The 27699-nt window shown below is 40.0% G+C and overlaps 1 protein-coding gene across 1 annotated transcript; it reads right to left on the bottom strand.

Annotated features, from left to right (window-relative positions):
- bcl3 (BCL3 transcription coactivator) lies at nt 1-27220 on the bottom strand. Its single transcript, XM_072679720.1, has 9 exons — nt 26367-27220; nt 25446-25551; nt 12907-13012; nt 4430-4634; nt 3357-3445; nt 3031-3108; nt 2401-2568; nt 1974-2040; nt 1-1061 (listed from the first exon to the last, which is right to left on the bottom strand). Exons 1-9 carry the CDS (start codon nt 26812-26814, stop codon nt 553-555), a joined length of 1776 nt encoding a protein of 591 aa, XP_072535821.1. The 5' UTR covers nt 26815-27220; the 3' UTR covers nt 1-552.
- Nucleotides 27221-27699: the final 479 nt, after the last annotated feature.

Genomic DNA, 27699 nt, shown 5'->3' with positions numbered 1-27699 from the left:
TTTCTTGAAAAAAATATTTATTTTCTGTCTCAGTAATCGACATGTTTTTATATTTACATTCATTTCAAAGCATACACAAAACCTGCAAACACAAAACGCTGTGTCACAATCAGTAACTGTTATGGAGGGACTTTCCACTAGAATTACTGAAAATGCATCATTTTCAGTGACCTAAGAATCAATGATAATTCTTTCACAGCATATGCACATCATTTCATAAATGATGCACCTTCACAGCTATATAAATAGTGCCCAGTCATGGCCTTTTCAGGTTGTAAAGAGTATGAACAGTCGTCAGCATTATTAAAACCACTTAAACATTACAGATGTTTTGCATACTTTTCTAATCTTAAATCGAAATACAAACACAATAAAACATGTGGCATTTATCATAAATTATAAGCTATTAAAACATCTCAAAAGATGGGCCTGCCATATCTATTCATACTCCTTAATCACCATTATAAGTACTGGTTAAACCTCACAGTGCAGAACAACACAAGTACAACATGTGCAACTATAGACAGATCTGAGGTTTATAGTTGGTCATAATCAACTTATCCCTTTTCCCTCGCTGCTCACACTCATATTAGATACATCTGATTCACTGTTATGACTGGAGGGTCGTGACTGTGTGGCAGTAGATGTTGGGGGCAGGCCATGAGGAACAACAAGTGGCTCACCTCTTCCAAGACCAGCTGGAAAGACGATGAATTGTGTGTCTGGGGAATAAGAATGCCTTTGCAAAGCAGCTGGATAGTAAGCAGGGTGACCAGGCAGTATAGTGGGCAGGAAGGTGTCATAGCGAGGTGGTGAGAAAAAGGGATAAGAATGAAAGGACATTCCATAGTCTGCTCTGTCTGCTGTCATGGTATGAAATGTGTTCCGTTGCAGATCTTCTTTTTCCTGACTTTCTGTCGGTGACTGGTTCCCTGACATGCTTTCACCAGACTGGCTGTGTGGTGAGTGTGTACATGGAGCCACAGGAGAGACAGAGACGCTTCGGTGAAGGGTGGCGGTGGCCAGTGGAGAATGGCTCAAATTAACTGGCGATGGGGCACCTAAAAAAATAAATAAATAAATTAAAAAAATTAAAAACAACGGGAGGAAGGGTTCTAAAGAGCTTCTCTCCAAGCAGAGGCTCTAATTCAGTGATGCTCAGTAAAACAGGAAAGATGTGTGGCAGACAGAGACACAGAAAATTTTCATAATGAACTTCTTTTTTTCTGAGAAATATGCTGCAAAAAAAAAATGCCGCTTGGATTCTGTGATCCAGCATAGCATGTGGTAAAACATGCTTTTGGAGAGTAGCCATCAAGTTCATGTTCTTTAAATAGCAGTTTTTAACTTTTAACCAAAATGTGAGACGGGAAAACTATGCAAATTCGTTATTGAGTAGGTTAGTTGTAGGATAGTTTAGGTTAGGTGTCTTGCAACGTGTAGGCCAAGTAGGCCAATTTTCTCATCAAGTAGTAGAATTCTGTTTCTTTTTCAGTAAAACTGCTAACAAACAGTTTGATTTTCATGTTACGTGGTGCAGGGACGCAGACAATTTAAGGGGCTGTTACTGCTAAAAGGGCCCAAGCAGCTCAGCCAAGTAGAGCAAACGGGCTATTGCCTGGGCCAGGGTTTCTCAACTCTGGTCCTGGAGGCACCCTACCCACATTTTGTGCTTTCCCTGCTCATTAACAACCTTGTCCAGAGTTGAAATGGGTGTGTTAAAGAAGGGAGTCCACTAAAATGTACAGGGCAGGGCCTTCAGGACCAGGGTTGGGAAACACAAGGTTGGGCAACTTTAGGCCGGCATTGTGCACACGGCTAGTGGTTCTAGAGAACCGCACAACTGAGACTCAAACTAGAGGGTTCATGAAGAAGAACAACTAAAGCTGTAGTCTTTTAATAGTAGTCTTGACATTATGAGAGTGATCATGACAGTTTTTTGTAAATAAGTGTATAATAAGCTTATATCTCACCATTAAAGCTGTGCTGGGTTTTCAGATGATGGCCTCGCGTAGTCTTCCCACGCAACACATCAGACACCTGACCAGAAAACCATTAATTAACAACAGAATTTAATTATTCATTAGTTTATCCTAATTTACCCAGAAAGAACTATACTATGTGATAAGAAGCCCTGGGCTAAATGTAGCAATGTGATAAAACTTGTAACTGCTGGTGTTCGCCACTAATGGGCAGCATTTCTATTCTATTAAGCTGATGGACAGTTGCTTCAGTTTAATTTCTCAGACATATTATACATAGATATTAGTACTATGTAAAAGCAAAGGCAGAAGTAATCTATGTTCTTCTTTTAAGAAAATAGGTAACTTGCAGATCATAGCCTTTTCTATAAAACCTAATGCTAAAATGCAAAAAATCCAACATTAACATTAACATTACCTTCTTGTTCTTGGCCACCATGACGGCAGTGTCATTGTGGTAGTTCTTTAAACTGCTGTCAGCACCATTTTTCAGAAGCACCCTGACAGCCTCCACCTCGCCACGGCCACATGCACTGTGGAGAGCTGTGTTACCACTGTATGACTGTGCATTTACATTACAGCCATTCTGAGAATTAGAGACATGCAGAAAGAAAGGAAATGTCATTTTTGTTTCTAAAAATCACACAAACACAGACACACACACATACGCACAAACTGCCTGTCATGACATCCCTTCTGAGATTTAAATACACAGAATAAGCATAGTGATTTCTTGCTGATTATAAAGAGCTTTTATAGCCCTTACATATGAATATCAAGATACATTCATATTTTAAACTATATTTGACCTCTTATAAGTCCTATTTTACAAATACAGTTATTAAACCCTTCATAAAAGAAAAACAGGATGATTCATGTGTGGTCCATTTTTGCATTTGATGTCTGTGAATTGACATCTTGTGGGATCCAAAAAAGGAAGGTATAGACTTTGCCTTCACTTCCACTGAATTATTTTGGAAGGCCTGAGCAGAGGACCTTAAAACTGAACTCATTTTCAGTGGAAACATATTTATATATATGACCACACCTCAATGAGAAAGTTGACCATCTCCATACAGTTGTTCTCCACTGCATGCATCAGCGGACTGCGACCACTCTTAATGTCCTGTGAGGGCACATGAGAATTCAACAATAATAACTGATTATGATAACAAAACACACACTACTGACAATAAGGATCTCTCATAACTTGCATAAGTTAAAACCCATTCATGTATCAATTGCAGAAACTACAACACCACAAACAACAAAGAATGAAACAGACAACGGAAGCTTTTGTGTGGGTGGAAAATGGTATGTTTAACACTGGTGGGGAATGAGTAGAGAATAATTCAGTAGAGAGTTCTCACTGACCACAGCATTGATATCAGCTCCACTGTCCAGTAACATCTTGGCAAGCTTCTTTTTTCCGTCCTGAACAGCCAAGTGTAGAGGGGTCAGGCCTGAAAATGAAAAGTAATTTAATAAACTAAAAATAAAAGACTTGGTCTTTTATAGGAGGGAAATAAAAAGAAAAACCAAAACTGATCTGATAACTCTCTCAAATCTGATAACCCATTCCACCAGGCTTGGACTTGCTTTACTGAGCAAAACACGAAGACATATACATGCACACACACACACACACACACACACACACACACACACACACACAAGCACGCGTGTACACCCACACATGTTCACCCACATAGCTCAGCTGTTCAGACCCTCTTTCTGTGGTTCTAGGGGCTTTCTGTACCTTGAAGTAGGAAAATTAAGATGACCATGGCATGTTGCTTAACAAGAAATACCCTCCCTGATCCTTTTGCACACAGGGCCACCGTACACACTGATACTGATATTCAAAGCTAAATAACCTTGAATAAAACCACTTACTACATTTTGCAATAATGGAAGGCCTCAGGGATTTCCACATACTGTTGCATGAATTAATGGTGAATTAGAGTATGCTGCAGGCCTTATACCGTACCTGGATACATTCATTAGCTTACTGATCATACTTCTCTGATAAAAGACACCTTACAGATCATAGTCTCTACTACTACAGCATATGGCTGTAGTGCACAACTATAGCATATGGAAGATGGTGTTTAACACTATAATTACATTTTCCAATTAAAGGCAAGGGTCCCCACTTCAGTTCTGTACCCACATAACTTACATATGTTCTACAGTATTTAAATAATTCAGAATTATTCATAGTAGTTTGTAAATAATGAATCTTAACACATAATTTATTAACTAAATAGTAAGCCTGTAACAGTTAGTTGAAAGGGTTAATGTTGAAATCTTAACAATTAATTTGACTAATTAATATTTATTACAATATTGCAAGCTAACTATGAGCTATTTACCCTAACACAGTTGAATACAGGCCTTGGTGTGGTAGACCCCTTGTCCTGGTTCAGTTTGAATTCAACACTCACCTTCATAGTTCCTGCTGTCCAGGATGGATGAGGGGTAGGAAATGTGGGACAGAATTGTAGACAGGCAGTCGTCCTGACTGTGCTCGCAACAGAGATGCAATGTGTTCTGTCCATTACGGTCGAGTGCTCCAGGGTCAGCGCCACCACGCAGAAGAGCCTGGACCACAAGAGGCTGATGAGTGATTACAGCCAAATGTAGAGGAGTCTGAAACCAAGAAATGAGACCAGGGAATGCCACTTTAGTTGATTTAGTAATTACAGTAGTATTAGTGTAAATCGGTGATGATGAACTCATATGAGAGGAACTGAAGTGTGGACCCACATATATGTCAGTGTAGAAATGTCATTATGTGCATTTCTCCAGCAACAAATGAATAACCTTAATGCTGAATGTATATTATTAATATAAATCTGAAATATTTTAACATATTAGCACATTATTTAAAACAATAGTCACATTGAACACATGCAGGTAAACATTATTACAGTAAAAAGCAACAAGAATTCATTTATAAGAAAGAAATTAGTGCCAGCGCATGGATTTCTTCAATTCCATCACTAGCTCACTTGATTTAACATCATTAAACAGTCAATCAAATTAATTAATCAAATAAACCAGGTGTTGAATAAAAACTATAAATGATACTAGACTCCCATCACTAGCTTTGGAAATGTTTTAACATGGACAAACATTTTTGGACACCTGCTCATTCACTGTTTCTTCTGAAGACAAGCATATACAAAAAAATAGTTAAATAGTTTTTAATAGAGTTACCATCTCTACTGTCCAGGGAAGGCATTGCATTTTGGAGTATTGCTGTGAGGATTTGATTGCATTCAGTGACAAGTGTGCTAGTAAGGTCAGGATGTTGGTGGATCACCACTCCACAACGTCCCGAACTCCCCAACTCATCCCAAACGTATTGGACGGAGCACAATCATTCCAGAGAACACAGTTCCACTTCTCCAGAGCTCAATGCCCCTCAATACCCCTCTACCCCACACCTGGCATTATGTTTATCTGTTCCAGAGAGTCCAAGTCTATTGACAATACTTCTGTACAGGGACTAGATAAGTTGTTAGTGCACATTTGCACATCCGTGTCATCAACAGTAGCTGAAAGCATTCATTAGAAGCAATGTCCACAAACATTTAGACATGTGTGGTGTATATATCGTCTAAGCCTGATGTACAGTATAGCATTAGTCTGGCCCGTTAACGCTGGGCAATTTAATAATTTAAGACAGAGCAAACAGTGGGCAGCTTTCCACACTTCATCTGGCACATCATCCAGCAATAACTTGTTTCTGTGCATTTACCAGTGTACGGGCACTAAGAAGTGCGGCACAATTTGCTGGTATACTGCAGAAGTGTTCGATCTGAGACGCAACATGAGACCACTGCTTTCAGCAACAGTGCCTTGCTCTAATCAGCTCGCGTTTTAGTCATTTGCTGTTTGTTCCAAGTAGCTGAATGCATTCATCAGAAAACAATTAGATATAACAATTAGCACTGCTGCGTTTGATCCACTTAACGTAACAGCGCAAAACACACAATCACACCATGTCAGTTAAGGTTAAGGTGCACATATTTGTCACTTTACTGTATACCGGGGAGCAGAGAGGGTGAAGGGCCTTGCTTAAGCTTGCCGAGCCCGGGTATGGAACCCACAACCTCTGGAGCTTCAACACTGAGCCACCACTGCCCTATACACTCAGTGTCACTGCAGTGCAGAGAATGACCCACCACACAACTTTACAGAAGTCAATGTAAAATAAGAGTTCATTTAGCACATTTTCTATTGGTCAGTGTACAGGGCAGCTACAGCATTTTGTATTGGACAACAGCAATATATTTATATTACACACACACACACACACACACACACACACACATATATATATATATAAATCACACAATGAGGGAACATTCCCATGCCCACTTGTACATGTAAGTGTACACTAATCCACTATAAAAACAAATCAGCATTGACTGACTGGTTTGTTTGGCTATGCAGGGTAATTTGGGTTGTAAATATGAATCACATCCTGGTGGATTCCCATCATCATCAGCTCTCAATTAGAACACGTCTAACAGGTTAAAGGTCAATGCCACAGAAAAGTGACAATGAGATAAGACATACCAGATACAAATACATACCACATCCACATCACACACACATGCACACAGACCTGTCTGTTACATGGAAATATGCATATACAAAGGCATGCAATGAACTACCTAAACCTCCTATTATGTGTCGGCAGGTCAGTGTTGATCTAAACGGTACAGGAGGGTGCACACCAGAATTTCTAAAGTGTTTCGAAGTCTAGTCATAGTTAAGGATTTAACATGGCTTTCATACACAACAAAGTCCCACCCCATCATACAAGAAGGGAAACATCTACATGTCTACATCTATATATATCCATAAGAGGAAGAACAGAGAAGAATTAAAAAAAAAGAAAAGGATCAAAACTGGCATTAATTTCAAAGGGTGTGGAGAGATTAAATAAAGTTTTTAAATGAGTCAAAGTAACATTAGTTTCATTTCAGTTCTGGCAGGTAAAGGTAGCACTGGACAGGCACACTGTTGACTAAGGGAAGGGGAGGGGCCAGTGTTCCAGTAAAAGCCAGAGGTAAAAAGTACAGAGACACAGTGCAGAGAAATTCCTCCAGTGTCACAATGCCTATGGCACTCCCTTCCTGTGAAAAAATGCTCCAATTTCCCTGATTCCTGTCTGAGTCACCATACATCACACAGTCGCACTGTTCTGCGTATGTAAAAGAGCACATGCATGCAGTTTCTCCTGACTGTTTGAACACTACTTGAAATGCATACAGATCCAAAGAACACGGCCATAACAGCACATTATCATAAGAAACCCTCCTTTATTAAGAAGCTTATCAAATGTAAATGTGGACACCACTACAGTAAGGCCCTTCTGTTCCTGATATATACTATGATACTGCCATGTAAAGCTGGAGGAAACAGCCCAGAAGACAAACAACATGGTTGTAGAATCAAGATAAGAGCATAAAGAGTGAGAAGAGGGGAGAGAAAAAAAGAAGGGAAGGGTGGACGGAGGGCAAGTGAGGGTGGGAGAGGAAGAGCCGGAAGCGATAGAGCAAAGGGGAGACCGGCGGGGGGAAGAGAATGGGACACTCAAGGAAGAGTGGGATTATAAAGGGAAAATCCCTTTTCTTTCCCCTGCAGAGTATCTTTAGAGTCACATTCCTGCCTGGAAAGGGAGAAAAAAAAGAAAGAAAAAAGGGGGTGAGCGGATGTGCAGGCCAGAGGACTATTTACATAAAATGAAGCAAAGTGACATCATGAACCTGTGACATTAAATGCAGCAGTCTTGATATAAACATAAGGGAAAGCATAATGCAATGAAGTTTGTACTGAGATTGATCTAAAAGTGGCCTATATATATATATATATATATATATATATATATATATATATATATATATATATATATACATACATATATATACATACATATATATACATAATAAAATATAAAAAAAGAAGTGATAGAGAGAAAGAAAGAAGTATAGATAGATAGATAGATAGATAGATAGATAGATAAGAAAGAAAAAGGAGAGAGAAAGTGAGAGATAGAGAGAGAGAGAAAGAGAGAGAAATAGAGAGAGAGAGAGAGAGAGAGAGAGAGAGAGAGAGAGAGAGAGAGAGAGAGAAGGGAAAGTCCCTGTTTCTACCCTGAACCACAACAGAAGGTATGTTGAGAAACAGCCCAGAGAGCAAGGGGCATCATGTGACTTCTCGGAATGAGGATACTTAAGTTCATACGCACACACGCGCACGCGCACACACACCGCACACACACACACACGCGCAGCAGTGGCTTTAACAGATCACAACTCACAACACATGCTCATAATGCTCACACTCTGATGCAGCCTGTAGAGTGACAGTAAAAGTACAGGGAAGCACAATCAAAAAATGCATAAAAACATACACACACACACACGCACACACACACACACACACACACACACACACACACACACACTCAAGCACTCTGAGGTACTACACTGCCTTGGGATTAAACACATGCAAAGCAATAACATACAACACAATAGACACTTTCATGTAATGGTTAAGCTCCCATTTGTCCTTTGCTAGGGCTTTTCCTACAGTACACACTGCAGCAAACACAGCCCCCAGTAAACACAGGCTGAAGAGTCTATGTCTATTTTAATGGTAGCGTACATGGTGGTCATGCTAGACCTGTGGGCGTGAAGACGGTGTAGAAAAAGGAAGAATAGCACAGTAATATAGAGACAGTGGTAGCAGTAGTAACACGTTCTCAAAATTCACCAGTCAGCTGAGAAAACAACGACATGCTGGCAGTTTTACACTGACCCACTGACTGACAAGCTCACTCTGTCTGACTGGGGTTTTGCTGTATGAAGCTAATTTGAATACTGAATAGATCACAAGTATTGAAGGATTATTTATAAATTAATAAAGCATTTATTTCATGAGCATTTCTTATAATTTACGATAGCATTTAAAAATCTAAATATCAAAAATCTAATATTTCTTTTTAAATCTTAGTTACTATACAAATTCAGTAATACTTCTAGACCAAGAACATGAAAAAATATAGCAAGTTTTAGATTTCTATTTTTACATTTTGCATCTAAATAAAGCCTGAAAAAATAATTTTGTTATTGGGTTGTATATATCTTGTTGCACTGAAACCATGCAATCATACCAAAACAATCTGAAGTTTGAAACAATGTAGCTTAACTATAGCCACAGTGTCAGCCTCAGATGCTCCGCCCACAATTAAACAAAGCACTGAAGCTGTGAAATTGCTTCCTTTTACAGTAATAGTACACTATACAGTGTGTCAGCCATTCTGATGATTTTAAAATCTCAACAGAATATAACATTCCCTTATAGTTCACTATGAAACACCCATAATGTACTGCAAAATGCAATGTACAGACAATGTGGCGTCTTACTACCAACAAAGAAGTAGTTTGTTGTGTTGTTTCAGACGCAAAGTCCTTAAAGGAAAGTCTGTTCACTCTGTGGCCATCTTTGCACCGCCGGGCAGTCACACAAGACAAGGCCTCTATCTCAATGAATGAGGAGAGACTAAAATACTGAAAACTAAACTTAAGGTCAAACCACTGATAAAATCTTTTTGTTTGTAGACTTTGGCTCAATAATGCACAAGAAACATGATTTTTTGGCTTGTAAACATTGAGGGAGGCTTTACCCACTAGTACGTTGACTCTCCTCAAGGCGATAGCTGTGTCTAAAGCAGGATGCATACATAAATACATACATACATCTGTAAAGCATTGTGTACAACCATTAACAGCACATTCATCGGTATGCCTTATTATAATTTTGAATGCATGGCTTAGTGGCACGTAGTACACTTAATTGTGAAAGCACAGATCTGTACCAAGATCCCTTCAAGCTTCAAGTATGGCTCGGCTTGATCCACCATCCTTCAAGGTATATGGAAGCAGGGCCGGCCCAAGCCTTCATGGGGCCCTAAGCAGATTTTCATTTCGGGCCCCCCATATCACCATCTCAGCACCAGATACTTCATCATTTCACAAGGAGAGATATATTGTACAATACGCTGGTGTGCCAACTATGAAAATAAATGAATATAAAACCCCTTTAACCTGTGAAATACCCCTTTGTTTTATTAGTCATTGTTATTTTCAAAATATGTATTTTTTATCATGATATCTTGGTGCTCTTGGGGGCCCCTGGTGGCATTGGGGCCCTAAGCGGCAGTGAAATTCGAGTCCGGCTGTGTATGGAAGACAAGCATCCAGACCTTTTTTTTTTATCTTGGCATCTAAATGATGGGATGAACTTCCCCTGGGTGTCTGAACTGCAGAGTGGCTTGCTGTCTTCAAACGCCAAATGAAGATGCATCTCTTTCAAGAGTACTTAAATCAGCACTTATTAAATGCTTATGATTGTACTCATGCCTTACATGATTTGACATTCTGGCAAAGTGTTGTATGTTGAACACTGAGTATTTAGGTTTTTCCATGCTGATTTTTAAAAAAAAATTTTTATTATTTGGCAGCGTCCAAGCTGGAGGTATATTTTGGATTCTAGCCTATACCAACTAGCTAATGATATTTTCAGAGTAAGCAGCAAAACACTTTTGTAATCCACTCTGGACTTAAATTTAAAAATAAATGCTTCACTGATGTCAGTGTTATGTCAATGTTTAGTGTTGCAATGATGTCAGTCAGTCATGTTCGAATCATATGGCAGTATTTGAGGCTCCTTTAAATGAAGGCCTAGTTTATTGAGATAAAATGCTAATGGCTAATGCTAACACAGCCACATGCCAACAGGTAGCAGTAAGCTGTTGACACCTTGGCAATGTCAGGACATACTATTGTCTTCTTCATTCGGTAACAGAACCCTTAGATGCTGCTCTAACTTGTAAAGCACTGACTTATGAGACAGCATGCGTAGCAAGAGACAGAGGCAGCAGTCTTGATTGCTGCATGGATTCGATGCATTTGTTCGTTGAATACAGTCCACAAAACCAGCCTGTTTTACAGTCAGTGTTTGTGTGATGTCATGAAACCAACACATTTACATTTACACCACTATTCATTCCTCAGCAGTGTAGCCCTGTCGCTTTCACGTTTAATGTATAAGAAGTGTGTCAGCTTGGATTGCTTTTTTATTTATTTAATTATTTTAAATAAGACACAATGCTTGGCATCCAGTCAGATTTCAGTCACATAAACCAGTCTGTAACACAAGCAGCCTGTTTAATTTTAAGGGAAAAGCAAAGTGGAAAAATGGTTATTTAAAGAAAATGGGGTTTTGGTGTATAAACCAACATAAACATGACAAATGTACCTCAGTGTAAAAAGAATGAGAAAAACACTGGATATAAGCCTTTTTAAAAAAGACTGCATTTGCTCTCTGTGCATCCATCTCTTTTATGCAAACACTGATTAGTACATGCATAAACATATAGCGGAGTGGACATGCATGCTCACACACCTGCATGCACAAATACACACAATATTGCTTGGAATGTACAGTGCTTCAGTTCTAGGGAAGTTAAGCGAAAGAAGACAGGATATCACTCAAAGCTAAATGAATCGACAGAAGAAGAAGAAGAAGAAGAAAAAAAAGAAACAACACAGCAGCCGGTTCATAGGCAGGGCTCAGACGCAGCTTCTGGTAACTGGCTTGCAGTGTGTGTGCTGAGTGAAACCTCAGAGGTGAGGTGATTTTTGAGGTTTGGTTAAACATGAAGTGGCTATCACTGATGATGAGAATGAGTGTAGAACAGTGGAAGTGCAGAGAGAGAGAGAGAGAAAGAGAGAGAGAGACAGAGGGAGAGCGAGTGAGAGAGAGAGAGGAGAGAGAACAGAATGTGAAAGCTTAGGGACACTCCGCAAGGGGTGAGCCGTAAGCACAGCCCGCTGTGGGAAAGAGAAATAGCAGTTCCCAGCGAGAAGAAGTGTGTGAAGAGTGTGTTTGGTGATGTGGTGGCTTTGAAGATGTGGGCTGGTCACTCTAGATGCTTACATAACGACCAGAAGTGAGGTCTGAAATGATAGATTACCAGGAAAGAAAAATGCTTCCTCTTTTGCATGCTCATGATTCCAGGTCCTGCCCTCAGATGTTATCAGCCTCCCTCTCTCTATACACCACTTTAATCTTTGTGCTAGTTCTGTTTATGTTTTGATTATGACAATAAATGTTGATGTGTGTACATGGGAGCCGATTTCTGGAATGAAAACTTAAAACAGCTAATAGAGATTATTAAGACATTCTATTCTATTCTGGATTTTATTAATGAAGGTTTTTTATAAAAAAAACACAAAAAAAAAAGAAAAGGTAAAACACTGCCAACATTTTGAAATATTGCAGATCACACTGTAACTGCAATGTTAGCTCTCACCACGTTGCTGGGGTAGCTGGGGATCGAGGTGGCTACCTTCAGTTTTGGACACAGCCAATGTGGTGTGCACCGAAACCTCTTAATATGCATTTCTGTCATTTATTAATTGTTTAATTAAGTGATTAGAAAACAAATCAAGAGCTAAAATTGATGTTACACTACTATTATTCTTGTAATTTTGCAGATCACATTGTACACACATCATATACCTGCTAAAATGCCACCCATCAGAAGCTGAACCTTACCCTGAATAAATTAAAGATCAATATGCAATAATAAACGGATTAATCTGGATGTTTTGCCTGCAATCAAAAACAAATAAACCATATCCTCATTTATAATCATTTATACTTGTAGTGCCCCTACATTTTAAATTTCTGTTTGACAGTGTACTTAAATAATCACACTGTTTGTTGCTAAAACTGCAAGGACATTGTCCCCCATTTTTTGGAGGTAAATAAATGAAAATATTCAGAACACCTAATATACAGTATAAGCACCAATTTGTGTGTGTGTGCATCCTACCTGTCTTAAGTTGTTATATGTGTCCAAGTCTTTGTGACCCCGGCAAAAAATTTGGATCAGCCTGGAAACTACTGCCTTGCCCTGGACCACAGCAATGTGCAGAGCCCTGAAATAACGCACACACATAATTCATGCATCAAAAACAGTAAAAAAAACACAGACAAATTATATATATATATATATATATATATATATATATATATATATATATAAGGGTAGCTGGTGTTTTTAAACCATAACAATATATAAATAAGACTATCGATTTTAATATGACGTTAGATGATTATGTATCATACTTTAAAACTAGCCTCAAACTAAAGCAAAAAAGCCAAATACCTGTGTTCAACTGGTTTTCTGAAATCAACGCAGGGTCATTATTATACAAATGGGACCAAACACATACATACACCCACTTAATAATATATCAGTTAATTTAAACCCAAAACACCTGCCAATATCAAGGCCTCTTAATTTCTTGTCATTACCATGATTGACTACGGCTTCTGGGTGCCCACATTTAAAGTGTCTGACAACACTCACTAGATTGACCAACACATGATACAATTGGAAAGTCCATGAAGCTCAGTGAAGACCTAAAAAGGATGACTGTGGATTTACACAAGTCAGGAATGTCTCTTGGATCCATTTCCAAGATTGTACAAGTTATTAAGAGAAGCTAATGACTTTGCCAAGGTCTGGAAGAAGACCCACATTTCATTGGTGCAAGGAAGTTGGTTCAGAACGTCCTCATGGAATGAAAGACTGCTGTCCAAGAATGAATGCCCTGCCCTAAAACTGACAGCTTTACGCTTGACTAAAGTTTGCAGCTGAACCATGGATAAAGAAAAAGACCCCTGGAGGAAAGTTTTAGGAGACCAGATAAGACCAGAGACACTCAACGCTGTACCAACTGTTAACAGGACAATAACCTACCATCAAGGTAGATGTGGAATCGATAAAGCAGGCTTTAACATTAAGCCTTTAGAATGGCCTTTCCAAAGTCCTGACCTCAACCTACTGAAAATATCGGGAAAACCTGGTTTGTGCCAGGAAATTTAAATGAATGCATTCAAACTCTACCAACTAGAATTCTGCCAGAAGATTTTTGATGGCTGCTAAAAGCATCTGGTGAAGGTGTAACTTGGTACGTTGAACTAAATGTTGGGTGTGATACTGTCGGTATATTTTGACTCTGTGTTGATTTCAGAATTCCCCCCACAAATTTGATTGCCCAATATTGTGACAACATTCATTTCTATGATGAGCATATGCAAACTTCTGACCACAAATATACATACTTTTACCGACATCCTAGAGTGTATAATGGAGGGACAGTGCCAGACACTGTTCATCAAACTTTTACTTTGAAATACTCCTGCTTTGAAATAACTACTGCCAGTTAAATCTCTAGACATTGCGTTTGGTCACCACATGTTTTTCTTTTTTTTCTGTAATCAGTAATAACATTTTCAGTGAGAGTAAGAAAGCTAGTTCCTATGGCAGCCATCATATTATGCCTTGGATCATGGCGAGTTCTTTCAGGTACTTTTTCTAAAACAACAACTGGAGTGTTCTATTCTTGGCATTTACTGGTTTTGCTTTTGTGCCATAACTTCTGCTTCTGCAAGTGTAGTAACATGAAGGTTGGGTTTTGGTTTTGGAGATTGTCCCCTATTTTTCCCTGATCCCTGAAGGGAGTTTCCTCAAAATATTTTATCTAAAGTGTCAACATAACTCTTACTGGCAATATGTCATGGTAAAATCAACAGTACAAAGCCAACATTACAATAAAACAACACAAACTGACAACAGTATTGCAAGCATACACTATTAAGCATATATTATATTTATATAAAAACTATAAAAATATTACTGTTAATGTAAAATGGGTTGGGTCCTTTTGGTACATTTCTATTTGCCCATTTTTACAAGAATCCCAAACTGCAGCCAGCAGACTAAACCTGAGGGTATTTTATCCATGCCCAACCCTATTACTGAACACAATTATTCCATAACTGTTTCTTATTAATGGGCTACTACTACACCAAACACTATGCTTAAAAAATAGGTGGTACTACATCGGTCAGCCATAACATTAACACCACAGGTAAGGTTACACATGAAGTGAAAAAACGTTGATTATCTTCTTCTACAGTGGCATCTGTCAAGATGTTGGATGTATTTGACAGCAAGTGAACTGTCAGTTCCTGAAGGTGATGTGTCAAAAGCAGAAAAAATAGGTAAGAACACGGATATGTATTGGGTCAGACCATCTCCTAAAATGGCAGGCAGGTTTTGTGGGGTTTTTCTTGTATGCAGTGGTCAGTACCTACCAAAAGTGATCCAAAAAAGGACAACCAGGGAATACTTGACAGGGTCATGGGCAGTGATCCATGGAGGCCCCCACCTCATAACATACAGGATCTGCTGCTAACGGTACCAGATACCACAGGCCACCTTCAGAGGTCTTGTAGAGTCCATGTCTTGAATGGTCAGATGGGGACCTACTCAGTATTAGTCCGGTGGTACTAATGTTATGGGTCAGTGTATATCTTGGTATTATATCTATCTGAAATAACTAAGCCAAAACAAGAATGAAACTTCATGCTCCAAATTTTTAAATCGACCCTGCTCCCAGCGTAGGCAAGAGAGATGTTTCAATAAGGCAGGCTGTTACTTTTCTGGGAAGTGCCTATTCTTCATACTGAAAGTACTCCAATACTTGCAGATGGGTTTAGTTACGTATACACATACAGCAGCATACCTTCATACACACATACATGGAAGCGTAATAGTGTCTGTGACACATACTAATATGTTGCTGACCAGTGCATTTCCTACTTCTGGTCCTAGCAAGTGTGGTTTCGACAGCTGAGTGAATGGACTGGTTAACATAGTTATCCATAACCTGATTCTATGAATGACTGTTTACTAAACCTGTATGAGTCATTCTGCAGACAATGTCCACATGCAACCGATCTCGGTGAGTACAGGGAAACGCTTATCTCCCCATCACTTCACAGAAAACCTCCATCTCTCTGTGAGCAAGCTGAAAGCAGATAGAGGTGAGTCTGGATAAAAAAAACGAGTCAGGAACTCTTGAACTTTTGTGTGTGATTTTTTTTTTTTCAAAATGCTTCCAGTAACAGCCACTCTGGTTTGAGGTGACTTCCTGATGTCAGGGACAATGGTGTATTCTGTTTTGAATAATAAATCATCCCTTTGATTACTGTCACTTTATAGGGGCTTTCAGTGTGCTTTTCAGTCTTTCACCTCTTTTTTTGTGAAACTCTACATCTACAGATCTACAGAGAGAGAGAGAGAGAGAGAGAGAGAGAGAGAGAGGGAGCCCATCATTGTGAATTCAGTGTATTTTAGTTGCCTTGCAAAAACCTTGCAATGTACCATTATGTAAAATATAACACATATGAAAATAAAACAAAATAACACAAATACAACAAAATAAAACAAAATAAATAAAATACATCATTAAAACAAAGCTTTTATTATGCCACACTTAAGATTTCAGTTTTCCAAATATGTTTAATTCAGCAAATAAACAGTAATCATGTTTTAAGATATGCAGATTGTTCCAGGCAGTACTTTAACTGTGTAACTGTATGTGTAGCATTTTAACTAGTGTAACTGTATTTTAACTTTTGCATAAAACTGTGGACATAAACAGATGCATTAAAATGTTTGGACATGGGCACAACATCTAAAGACATATTTTAATTTTTTTCAATGAAGCATCACAGCTTTTCACTGGATTTCCACCCATTATTTCTGTCAAAAGGCTTCTATTTCTGTGGGATTCTTGAGCCATTTTGCATGCTTTGCTCTTTTGAGGTCCATTAACAGATTTCTGATTTCTTTAGGTTGTGCATCTTGAGGTAGACCACTGTAGATTATTAAAGGAATCCATTTTTACAGTGAACCACCACTTCAGAGCCTGATATATCTTCCTGAATGTCTTTAGCAGTCAAAGGTTTTGATTTCCCTTTCTAGCAATCCCACTAGAAGTTCTCTTGAAGAGAGTTCATGGTATTCCAACTTGACATCCAAAGTTTCTGTTAACTGACATTTCTTAATTACACTATGAACTGAGGAAACGGCTTCCTGAGAACACTTTGTTATCTTCCTATAGCTTTATCTTGCTTTTTGGCCTCAATGGTTTTTAAAGTGCTAGGCAGCTGCTTAGAGGAGTCTACAGCTGCTGTTTTTTGAGAAAAAGGTTTAAGGAGTCAGGGGTATTTATAAAGTTTTGAATTGTCTTTCCTAGTAATAATTATCAACAAATCATAGCCTAAAGGCTCAAATCTCTTGAGGTGCCTCTTGATGTGTATTGTAAAAGTGTAAAAAACAAAAAAAATCATGCTTAAGTTGTTAAAAAGACAAGTTGAAAGAGATCAGTCTTCTAGCAACATGCTGTTCAACAAAAAATTGTAAAATGGTGTGGCCAATTTTTGTACCATTATCCACAAACTGTTATTTACAAAAAGCATCTGTAGTTTAGTCCTAAAAGCCCTATGACTACAACATTGAATTAACATAATAAATTATTTTTGAATCTATATTATTTACAGAATTCAAAAACATATGAATACATTTAGTCCTATTTTAAAATGTCAAATACAGATAGAGGAAAGCTTTGTTGCTTAGAATATGGGAAATTCTTTGTTTTAAACCATAAATTAGAGCCTACAGATAAAGAGTGATAAAAAAAAAATCATATTTCCTCCAGTGAACTACTGGATGTTGTCCTGGAGCCATAGTTACTTCATGTTGGCCATTCCACAGAAAGTTTTCAACAAGGAAGGGGATGGTGACACACCCAGTGTTATAGGCACCATCTGAATGTTCCACAAATGGTGGTGGTGGGGGGGGTCTACTATCGCAATAGAGGAAATAACATAACATAACACACACACACTTAAGACAATAAAAAGTTACAAAGATCTAAAAGTAAGTAGTGTATGTGTCACTATATGACTGTTCAGTGCCCTAGCCAGATTGCAAGAGTTCTACATTTTACAGTAATTGTACTGCTGTAAAGACACTACAAGGCATCAAACTAAACAGAAAAAGAAGGGTCAAGTGACAGAAGCCACTTTATGTAGATTTACATTTACATTTAAAGCATTTAGCAGACGCTCTTATCCAGATTGAGTTACAAAAGTGCTTCGCTATTTACCCAAGATAACCTCAGCTAGTTGAATAGATTGAATAGATATTTTTGAATAAAAATTCAAAGATACCTCTAAGTTTAGACACTACTAAACACAAGTCAATATGGAGCCATAGTACTCTACTCTACCATATATGTGACCCCAGACCTTACTTTCATATTTAGAGACATCGTCTGTCAGTAAGACAAAAAAATGCTATGTCACACTTTCTCTGTTCCCTGGTTCGCAGTCTAAAAAGCAGAAGATCATTCAAAACTCACTTTCCATCCCGTAAACCACGTCACCACCTTGACTGACTTCACCTCCAGAATAGCTCCCATTTGTTCATTGGAATCAGATTGCATCAAAGGTATCGCCCCTTTAACCCTGTGGATTTCCATTTGAGTATGAGCGACATGGGCAGCAGCCCAAGGTGGCATCTTGTGGGGGGTGGCACAGGGCACCCAAACAAACACATCTGGTCAATATATCATCATGTCAATGACAAATTAGCTTTGTTAGAGTGGGCGCCTAATAGCTCCTCTTCTTATTATTGCCAGATGTTCATATTTCTGTCTCTGTTTTGTTTATTCCTTTGAAATCCTTGTGTGTGCTTGTCTGTCAGTTGTGTACAATATCTCTATGCCTTCACAGATGTGCTTATATGACTGCCTATTTGTTAGCCTGTGTTTTGCTTTCAGGGTAATTATCTTGTGTTTGTGCTTTTGTTTTAATAAAGTCTTGCATTTACATCCGTCCTCCTGTCAGTTTGTAATTATGGGTAGGCTGACCTCAGATCTCCAAACTGGAAGCCCAAGGTAAGAGAGAATCCATTGAATAGCCCATCAGTTGCTATCACCAGTCACCAGTCTATCCATTTAATTAATTAGGATATTACAGACAGAATTATAGTTAGTGATGAAGCAGTGGCGGCTGAGAAGGGGGTCCAACCATGACACCATGCAAACTAGAACACCACTTATTTTATCTTATTTTAACTAGATATTAATTTAATTTGATTTGATCGGATTAATGCCAGTATTAAGTAGTACCAAAGTACTTGCCACTTGATAAGTGCTGATATTTGCATAGTGTGCCTTATTTATATTACGCTGTATTTTAATTCATGTTAATTCATGGTGTCTCTGAACCTTCTTCATTATTGCTCAAACTGTGTGAGCTCCAGAAGCAATCATCTCAGATTAAAAGGAATAATTACACCAAAATGTAAAAGCATAACAAATTTGCACACTGACCTCATTCAAGGAATTCTTTAACATTTTACATTCCTACAAAAAATGAGAGAAAACTAGGAGACAGCTATGTCAGGATTTTGCAAGTCAGTATTAGCAATTGTAAGCATGTATGTAGTTGTGGTAGTTGTTTAATTCTAAGGGATAAATTAGGTTGGACAATGACTGTGTCCCCTGTATTATGACTGTTTTTAACATAAACCTACATAAGCATCATAAAAAGGCCTCAATTTTGCTCTTGGGCACCCACTGTCCTGCACTGTATTTCCTACTCCAGGATGCCTGAGCCAGTTTATATAGGTAAACATGGAGCCCTTCATGAGCTGCATAATGTGTGCTGGGGCAAGGAAAACAGCTAAGACTTTGCAGTGAACATATGTGTTTGCTAATTAACCTTTAACCCATTGACCCAGAACAAAATAGCATCCTGTCAGTTTCTTGCTTCAACATTTCAGTGGATCACAAGTAAACAGAGTTTAACATCTGATGCTGCTGTAGTATGTTGTTTTACCCCTGCTCTTCATGATCCTCCCATTCTCACAATCTCATGGTCTTTCTGTCTCTCTTCTCTAAAGATGAAACACTCTTAAGTTCCTGGAAGTGAGTGAGAGTTAGTTAGACCGCAGGCCCAGATAAAGCCATGGCTGCGTATGTGCGGCATCCTGTACAGGCCAGAGACACACAAACCTCACATCCCTTGTGGCACGGCCCGCAGTGGCAATAAACAAAGACAGAAGGGAAGCTGAAATATGGCACAAAAAGCCTGAGGCAAGCACTGTATGGCACTGTTTACCAGAAACCAACCTGGCAGCTGAGGGAGTTAGCCCTTACGGCAACAGTACTGAAGACCGGCCACAGTGTCAAAAAAAAAAACTGCTGCTGCATTGTTTGCATCTTGCATGCATGTGTGATTCACACACTATGTGGGAATAAGTATCGGGACATCTGCTTGTTCATTGTTTCTTCCAAAATCAAGGGTCTTAAAAAAGAGTTCATGGTGTTTTTATTACAGTAACTGTCTACTAGACATTACCACCACACCTCAGTCCCAAATCGTCCAAAAAGTTTTGGATGGGGCACCATCATTCCAGAGAACACAGTTCCACTACTCCACAGCTCAATGCTGGAGTGCTTTATTCCCCTCTAGCCCATACCTGGCACGGTGCCAATAGGTTCATGTTCATCTGCTCCAGAGAGTCATATTCGATTGGCAACACTTCTCTACAGGGACTAGACAAGCTGAGTGTGGGTGTCCATTTGCACATCTGTGTGTCTGTAACGGGTGCAACCTTAAGTAGCAAAATACCTTTACTAGAAGGGGTGTCCACAAACATTTGGACATATAGTGTTTAACTTATCACTATATGTCCAAAATAAATGAGTGATTAGACCTAATCCTGGTGTTTATTTTGCAGCCTGCAGGCATGTATATCATTATATATACATGCCTGCAGGCTGTATATATCAATATATATAATTTTTTAATCGGTATCTTACATCAGTATCAACTGCATCAACAGTGATGCATCTACTGCACCCATCATACAGCTCATTAGTTGGGGTGTTAAGGACCTTTCCTTTGATATGCACTCAGCCTGCTAAAAAAAATTGGCCTAATATGGTATAACAATAAAATGATAACCCAAACCAAAGCCACATGAAAAGGGAGGTATTAGAAAAACAACTTGAGCTGTGGTACTTCTCGATACCACCTGACCCTTCAACTTCTTCTCGTTCAGGCATAACTCACCACTTGTACGTCAGTCACACATCAATGACATCAAACAACAATGTGCATCTGGCCCCTGATGAATGCTGCAGCCTGCTACATGTAAATTAACTTGTTTTCTTGGGCTTATTGAATGCCCCAGCACTGTGTGTATAGTGCACAAGAAGACCACAAAAACGCAAACCACAGTGTACCCCAAACTTACAGAATCCATCCAGGACTAGAGGTGTTAGAAGTAAACTATAGAAGTAGATGGTTTTTAATATTTACTACTATATAGACTAATACTAATAATATTTTAATAGTTACTAAATGATAAATAAATAATATGCTTGTATGTTCATCTCCTGAACTTGACTTGGGAGGAAATCATAAATGACCTATTACTCATAGATTTTTGCTATGAATGTCCATGAGCCCAGAATTTACAAAACTGTCATTTTCCAACAAAAAAAGGTTCATTCACACAGCAGGTAAAAGTGGCCCAAATAAAATCTTTTTCATTACATATGACATAGATGTGTTATCTGTGTGGCAGCCTGAACAGCGAAAAACACAATGAATCTGACATTTTCAGTTTCAATTTGGGCCACTACCACATGTGGTATTGATAAACAATACATATCCGATATGCGGCATGGAGACTCCGTCTCAACAGCCAGATTGGAGTTCATGCGATTTTTACATCGATCCAACTGGGGGAAAAAAAACGGACATTAATAATGAGGGAGGTTTCTCAGTGGCGGGATAGCAACCAAGGTAACAGACCACATAAATATTTAGGGTGAAGTTTTTGTTTAAACTAAATTAAAAGGCACATATCGCCACCGCTCCGTGTTTAGGAGCGTGAACTGTTCAGACGAATGCCGGATGTAGGTCACATTAAAAAGATAGTGTGAACAGCCTAAGATAAATCGGATTTAGCCACTTTACCTGCTGTGTGAACGTAAAGGAAGATATTGTTTCAAATGTCAATACAATTTATCACAATTCCTTTGACATGTCCACCTGACTTTTTAATTTTATGTGAGATCATCTTGAGGGGCTGCAGAAAGGTTTATCAAAGAATTTCAGTAGGAGACCATAGAAAAAATTGGATTAGGCAATAAAATTTATATAAATATGTAGGAGTATGTATTTGAGGAAATGTGTATATGTATGTGTATACGTATGTTTGTGTATACATTACACTCATTCAGCAATTTATTAAGAAGAATGTATTCATTTATTATTAATATGAGGCAGGGCCTCATGTTGATCTTTGCTTGAATTTTAGTTCATGCTGATATGAGGTTCCTGCACTTCCATGCTGCTAGTCCACATTCCAAAGAGGCTCTAACAGATTCTGATCTGGAGACCAGGAAGACCACTGACAAACAATTAACTCATTGTCAAGTTTCTGAAACCACTTTGAGATAACTTTTGCTTTGTAAACTGGCAGATTATCATGCTGGAAGCAGCCTTTAGAAGATGGGAAAATTGTGGCAAAGAAGAGACACATATGGTCAAAAGCCATGATTGGTTGCCATTAAAGTTGGTTGCCATCAGTACACCACTTCCACCACCCTGGAGCATTGATAGAGAATTTGGTCCATGTTTTTATGCTGTTGGCATAACATTTTGACCCTATCATCTGTGTGCCTCAGCAGATATTGAGGTTCTTAAATCTACTCAGGTTTGGTAAGCCTGTACCCACTGCAGCCTCAGCTTTCTGTTCTTGACTGACAGAAGTGAAACCAGACGTGTGTGGCCTTTTGCTCTTGCAGCCTATCCACCTAAAGGTCTGAGGTATTGTGCATTCTGAGATGCGTTTCTGCTTAGCACAATTGGTGGTTATCTGAGGTACTGTAGCCTCGTCGGCACGAACCTCCATGGACCTTTCTAACCAACCAGGTGTTTCCATCTGCAGAACTGCTGCTCACTGGATGTGCTGTCTTTATTGCACCATTCTGAAACTAAACTCTAGAGACTGTTGTGCTAAAGGTTTAGCAGGTATAGAAATACATGTGCCAGTGTTTCTAATGCTTGTTAGAGCTTGTGTGGTATGTGCATGATATACCTAGACCAATGGCATACTTATACCATACCATTTACATGCATTATATACATGCATACATAAAACACAATAAATAAAAAGTGTGCATGGTATATCATGCATTAGAGCAGACACAGAACCTGTATGGGCAAGAGAGGGAGAGAGAGGAAGACAGAGACAGAGAGAGTACAAGAGAGAGAGAGAGAGAGAGAGAGAGAGAGAGAGAGAGATGGGGGAGAAAGCGGTGTGAAAGAGGAAGTGGGGAGCGGATGTTTGGGTTTTGAGCCCATTCATTTAAAAAGGGCTGAAAAAAAAGAGAAGAACACCGAGAGAGAGAAAGACACCTGAACAAACCACAGACTCGCACACTCACACTGGCTTTCCCGAAAATGAGGGTCTGTTAAGCGCTGAGAAAAAAACAAGGTGAGAGGATGAAACGCCCATTGACGTAACAGCCATAAGGCAGCAGATTACAGAGAAGGGGTAGATGGTGCGTATGTGTGTGATTTTGTGTGTGCGAGTGTGCATGTGTGTGCGTGTCAGCCTGCGCTTGTGTATGTGTGTGTGGCTCAAAGTTGTTTTCTGCTGAAGTCTGATCTCTGACAGATACTGATGTAACGCACAGATACAGGCCAGGAAATTGGGCTCTACCGGTAATAAGAGTTGCCAGCTTGTGAAACATTTCATTCATTAGCATATGTTAATACCAGATTCCTCTCAAGGGTTAGAAAAACAAGAGCAGTGAGAAACAAAATCAGTGCATGCTCAAAATCATCACCTGTCTAATTATTATTCATTTTTTGTGCAATAAATTGCAAGCTTATCAACTGAAAACTAAAACCTCAGCAGAACTGTGTTGACCTATGACCCAAACCCTGCCGACCTTGTCAAGGACTTCTCTCGAGGGGGAGGTGAATGTGTACACTCATACAAGGGTCTCATTTGCTTACTTGATAAAAAAGCTTAAGACACATGTTGACTAAACCAGGGTGTCAATATTGCATGACAGCAGGTGTCGTTTTTGAACAGCCAAGTTTCACTCACATGAGCTCACAAAGAGCAGTACTTTCATAGTTGCCATCATGTGGGAGGATGTTTGGGTCTTACAGTAAGGGTATGTGTGTCCATGCATGACCGAGCGTTTGTATTCATCTGTAGCCTTGGCCTTCTCAAATGCTTTTACACCACACATTTTCAGCATTTTGCTCAGTCATCCTGCTGTTTCAAGTTGCCCCTTTGCAACCACAATGCAACTCAGCACTTCAGCATTACTACTGCAAAGACTAATGTGCCCCTTCGCCTTAGTCAAGTTAAACTCATTCTACAGACACTACAGGTACTTCTGTCCTGATATAAAGCCAGAGGATTGCGTTAGAGATACTCCTCCTGCTCCTGGATGCTCATTATTTATGATCTATGCACTTCCCATTACATTCAATTAGATAGGAAAGGAGTGTATATCTTAGAAAACAGTTTACCCTCTTTCACATACAGTCAGATATGAGCTGTAAGTTGAAGGGGGAGGGACAAACACTGATATGTTTGCAACATGTACCTTTGCACCTTGAATGCCTCATGATTGCACTCTAGGAAGTGACCCTTGGCGTCGACATGAGAGATAAAAACCCTGCCCAGTTCCCATCTTCACATCTGAATTTTGCCTTACTTACAACAAAGGGAGTAAGTAGAGCAATCACAACGATTGTACATCTCCATGAGGTCAGCCGGTCTGTCCCAATCTTCTAGCCACTCCCTTTTTCCCTTTCCTCTCTTTCTCTTCCCTACCTGTCTTTCACACACATGTACAATACACCCACAAGTCAAAATCGAGAGGAGCGCGCCTCCTTTCTAAACTCATTCACTTATTCATGCTTTACTTTTCCTTTACGCTTGCGTCACAAAGAGCCAGTGTGATGAATCACAGCAGATAGGAGCTACAGGGCATCCTCCCTACAGGAAGTGAGATTCATGTAAAGCATATGCTGGGCAGAATCCAATAAACAATATGTGTCACTAGAAACTAAACCTATAAAGTCCCAATCAAGACGTCTTGTACTGTTTAAGTCCATTCTGAGAATTTGTCACACAGGTAAAATGGTAAAAAAACAAACAAACAAACAAAAAAACAGTATAGTTCACACACTTGTTACCAAATGATCATGCTAGAGAACCTTGGGTTATGATATGTGCATTTTCCCCTACTGTTAGTTCAGAGGTACAGTGAATGGGGGTGGGGGGGGTAATCTTGTTTGAAGTATTGAGGAAATCAGTGTGCTGTGTTGCGTACAATGAGTACTCGAACTTCAACTTTTCAAACAATGACAAGTGAATTTCCTGATGGGCAAATGACTTACGTGTCGCCATCTTCGTCCTGATGTGTTGCCAAAGCAACTTCATTCAGCAGGTGATCGGCGTCTTCCACTACATGGACACTGTGGAGTGGATATACGTACGTATAACCTGTGATGACGCCAAGATAAAAGAACCATCAGCAAAACATCAATATGAGCCGAATACAGCTCTCATCACCCGAAGCAAGTCACCAGTATCAGGTGGTGATCTGGGTATACCCTGGTCAGTATTACACACAACTGTCATAGTAAAGATGACTTAATCAGAGAACCATAGAGAACTGAACTGGGTGTTTCTGAAATGACAAAGAACCTCGAGAGAATGGTGTAAAAGAGGTATTTCATATCGTCCTATCTCCTGGTTATAAATATACGACACTGTGAACTCATCTGTAGCTGTGGGATGCAGTGCAGACGCATGTGCTGACCCACTGACATGTTTTGCAAGTGACTACTAAGCAAACCTCATAACTTCCTGTTGATTGGCTGAAAGTTTCACAATGACAAACTATACTGGCTGGACTGACCATGACTGCGCAACCTTCTGTTTGCGACACACACACACACACACACGTAGATCTCGTAACGAATAAGCAGGACACTGAAACTAAACACTGAGATCTCAGACTGACCACTCGGTCAGAGGAAGAGCAAACCTCAGAGGAGAACACCAACCTGAAGAAACACCTAAGATAAGAGATAAGAGATGACGTTACATTTCTATATGATCGTGTCAGTGGGTCAGTTTAACGTCCCTTGTGTCCAAAACTTTAAAACAGCCCCTCTAAACACTACTTTTCCATATTTAAGAGAGAACCAGTTCAGTGAATGGACCAAACATATTGAGGCGTTCTTATGGTTTACGCACAGACACTCACACACACACACAAACACTCACACATAGACGCAAAAGCGGCTACTTACAAAACGCTGGCGCGCCGTATCGTTGTTGACCGTGGCTGTGTCCGGACGCTCCTGCCGACGCTGGACTCGGCGAGACGCGAGTCGCCCGCTGCTCCGTGCCCAGTCCGTTGCGCGCGCTGCTGCACTTGGGCACTTTGGCGGGTCCCGGGCTCCCTCTGGATTCCTTCTGCGCTTCTGTTTCCAACTGGTTCGTCCGGAGGGGCCGTTTTCTTATCGGAAGTTCGGAGGCAGACTTTAGATCACTGCCACACTTCATTTGAGAGGGCTCGGTGCCCTCCTTTGCGCTACTGTCAGTTGTGACAGCGGGGGAGGCTGCAGGGGCGACTCTCAGGCTGCTGCCCGCCTCTCTCTGTCCGCCGCTGCTACCGCCGCCCCCCACGCGCTCTCTGCCTTTGGTCCGCAGGTCGAGCGGCGCAGACGGCTCGGTGCGGTCACCGCTCATGGTCATGGTCAGGAAACTCTCACTCTCAGTCAGCCCGCCGGCATCTTAACACACTCCTCCTGGCTGTCCACAAAGCACCATCAGCAGCCTTTCAGGGCAGCCCATGGCAGTGAGTCAGTGGTGTTTGTCAAAGTAAAGAAAAAAAAAGGCAAAAAAAAAGAAAGAAACGGACGAACCAACACTGCCGGCTTCCCTTCTTTAGAGAAATGTCATGTGGGCGCTTTAGGCTCCAGCAAGAGGGTAACCGATATTAGCTAAATAAAAGCCTCGTCTCATTCTCACAAAGCTCTACTCTATGGTTTGGTTAGATCGCCACAGAGAGGCATGTGCACAAGCAAATGAGGCTAATGCTCCAAGTGCAGAACGACAACACTGCACACTGTTGAGATGTCCTCGATTAATCTGAACTGAAGTTTCTCTTCTGTTCTGTTCTCTCTCTCTCTCTCTCTCTCTCTCTCTCTCTCTCTTACACACACACACACAAGAACACACGCGCGCGCGCACGCACACACGGGGCTTCCCCTTTCACACAATTATTCAGTTGCTATCAGCTGTAGCCCTCATACTCCTTCTATACCCGTGTTTACACTGTACTGAGCTCTACAGTTGTGTAGTATTCAGTCGTATTTAGGCTCTGTTCTAGCTGCATAGTGGACACACGCGTGTGCAGCCGCTCAGGTAGTCTGTCTAAAGTTCATAATAAAGGGCTTATTGCTCGTACGAGGGAAAGAGAAAGTCAGTATGACTGCTGGAGGAGGCTTGTCGAGACTGCGGCGTATTTACAGATCACTGTCGTTGACCGAGGCAACCTGAAGAGCACCGCTTGCTTGGTTAGCCTGTAGCCGTTTGTGCTATACGATGGGCTATGTGGCTAGTGCTACACTGGAGGTG

This window comes from Salminus brasiliensis, chromosome 5, assembly GCF_030463535.1.
Source record: "Salminus brasiliensis chromosome 5, fSalBra1.hap2, whole genome shotgun sequence".
Classification (NCBI taxonomy): domain Eukaryota; kingdom Metazoa; phylum Chordata; class Actinopteri; order Characiformes; family Bryconidae; genus Salminus; species Salminus brasiliensis.
Note: the sequence above shows the minus strand (reverse complement) of the source record. Positions and strands in the feature narration are given on the sequence as shown.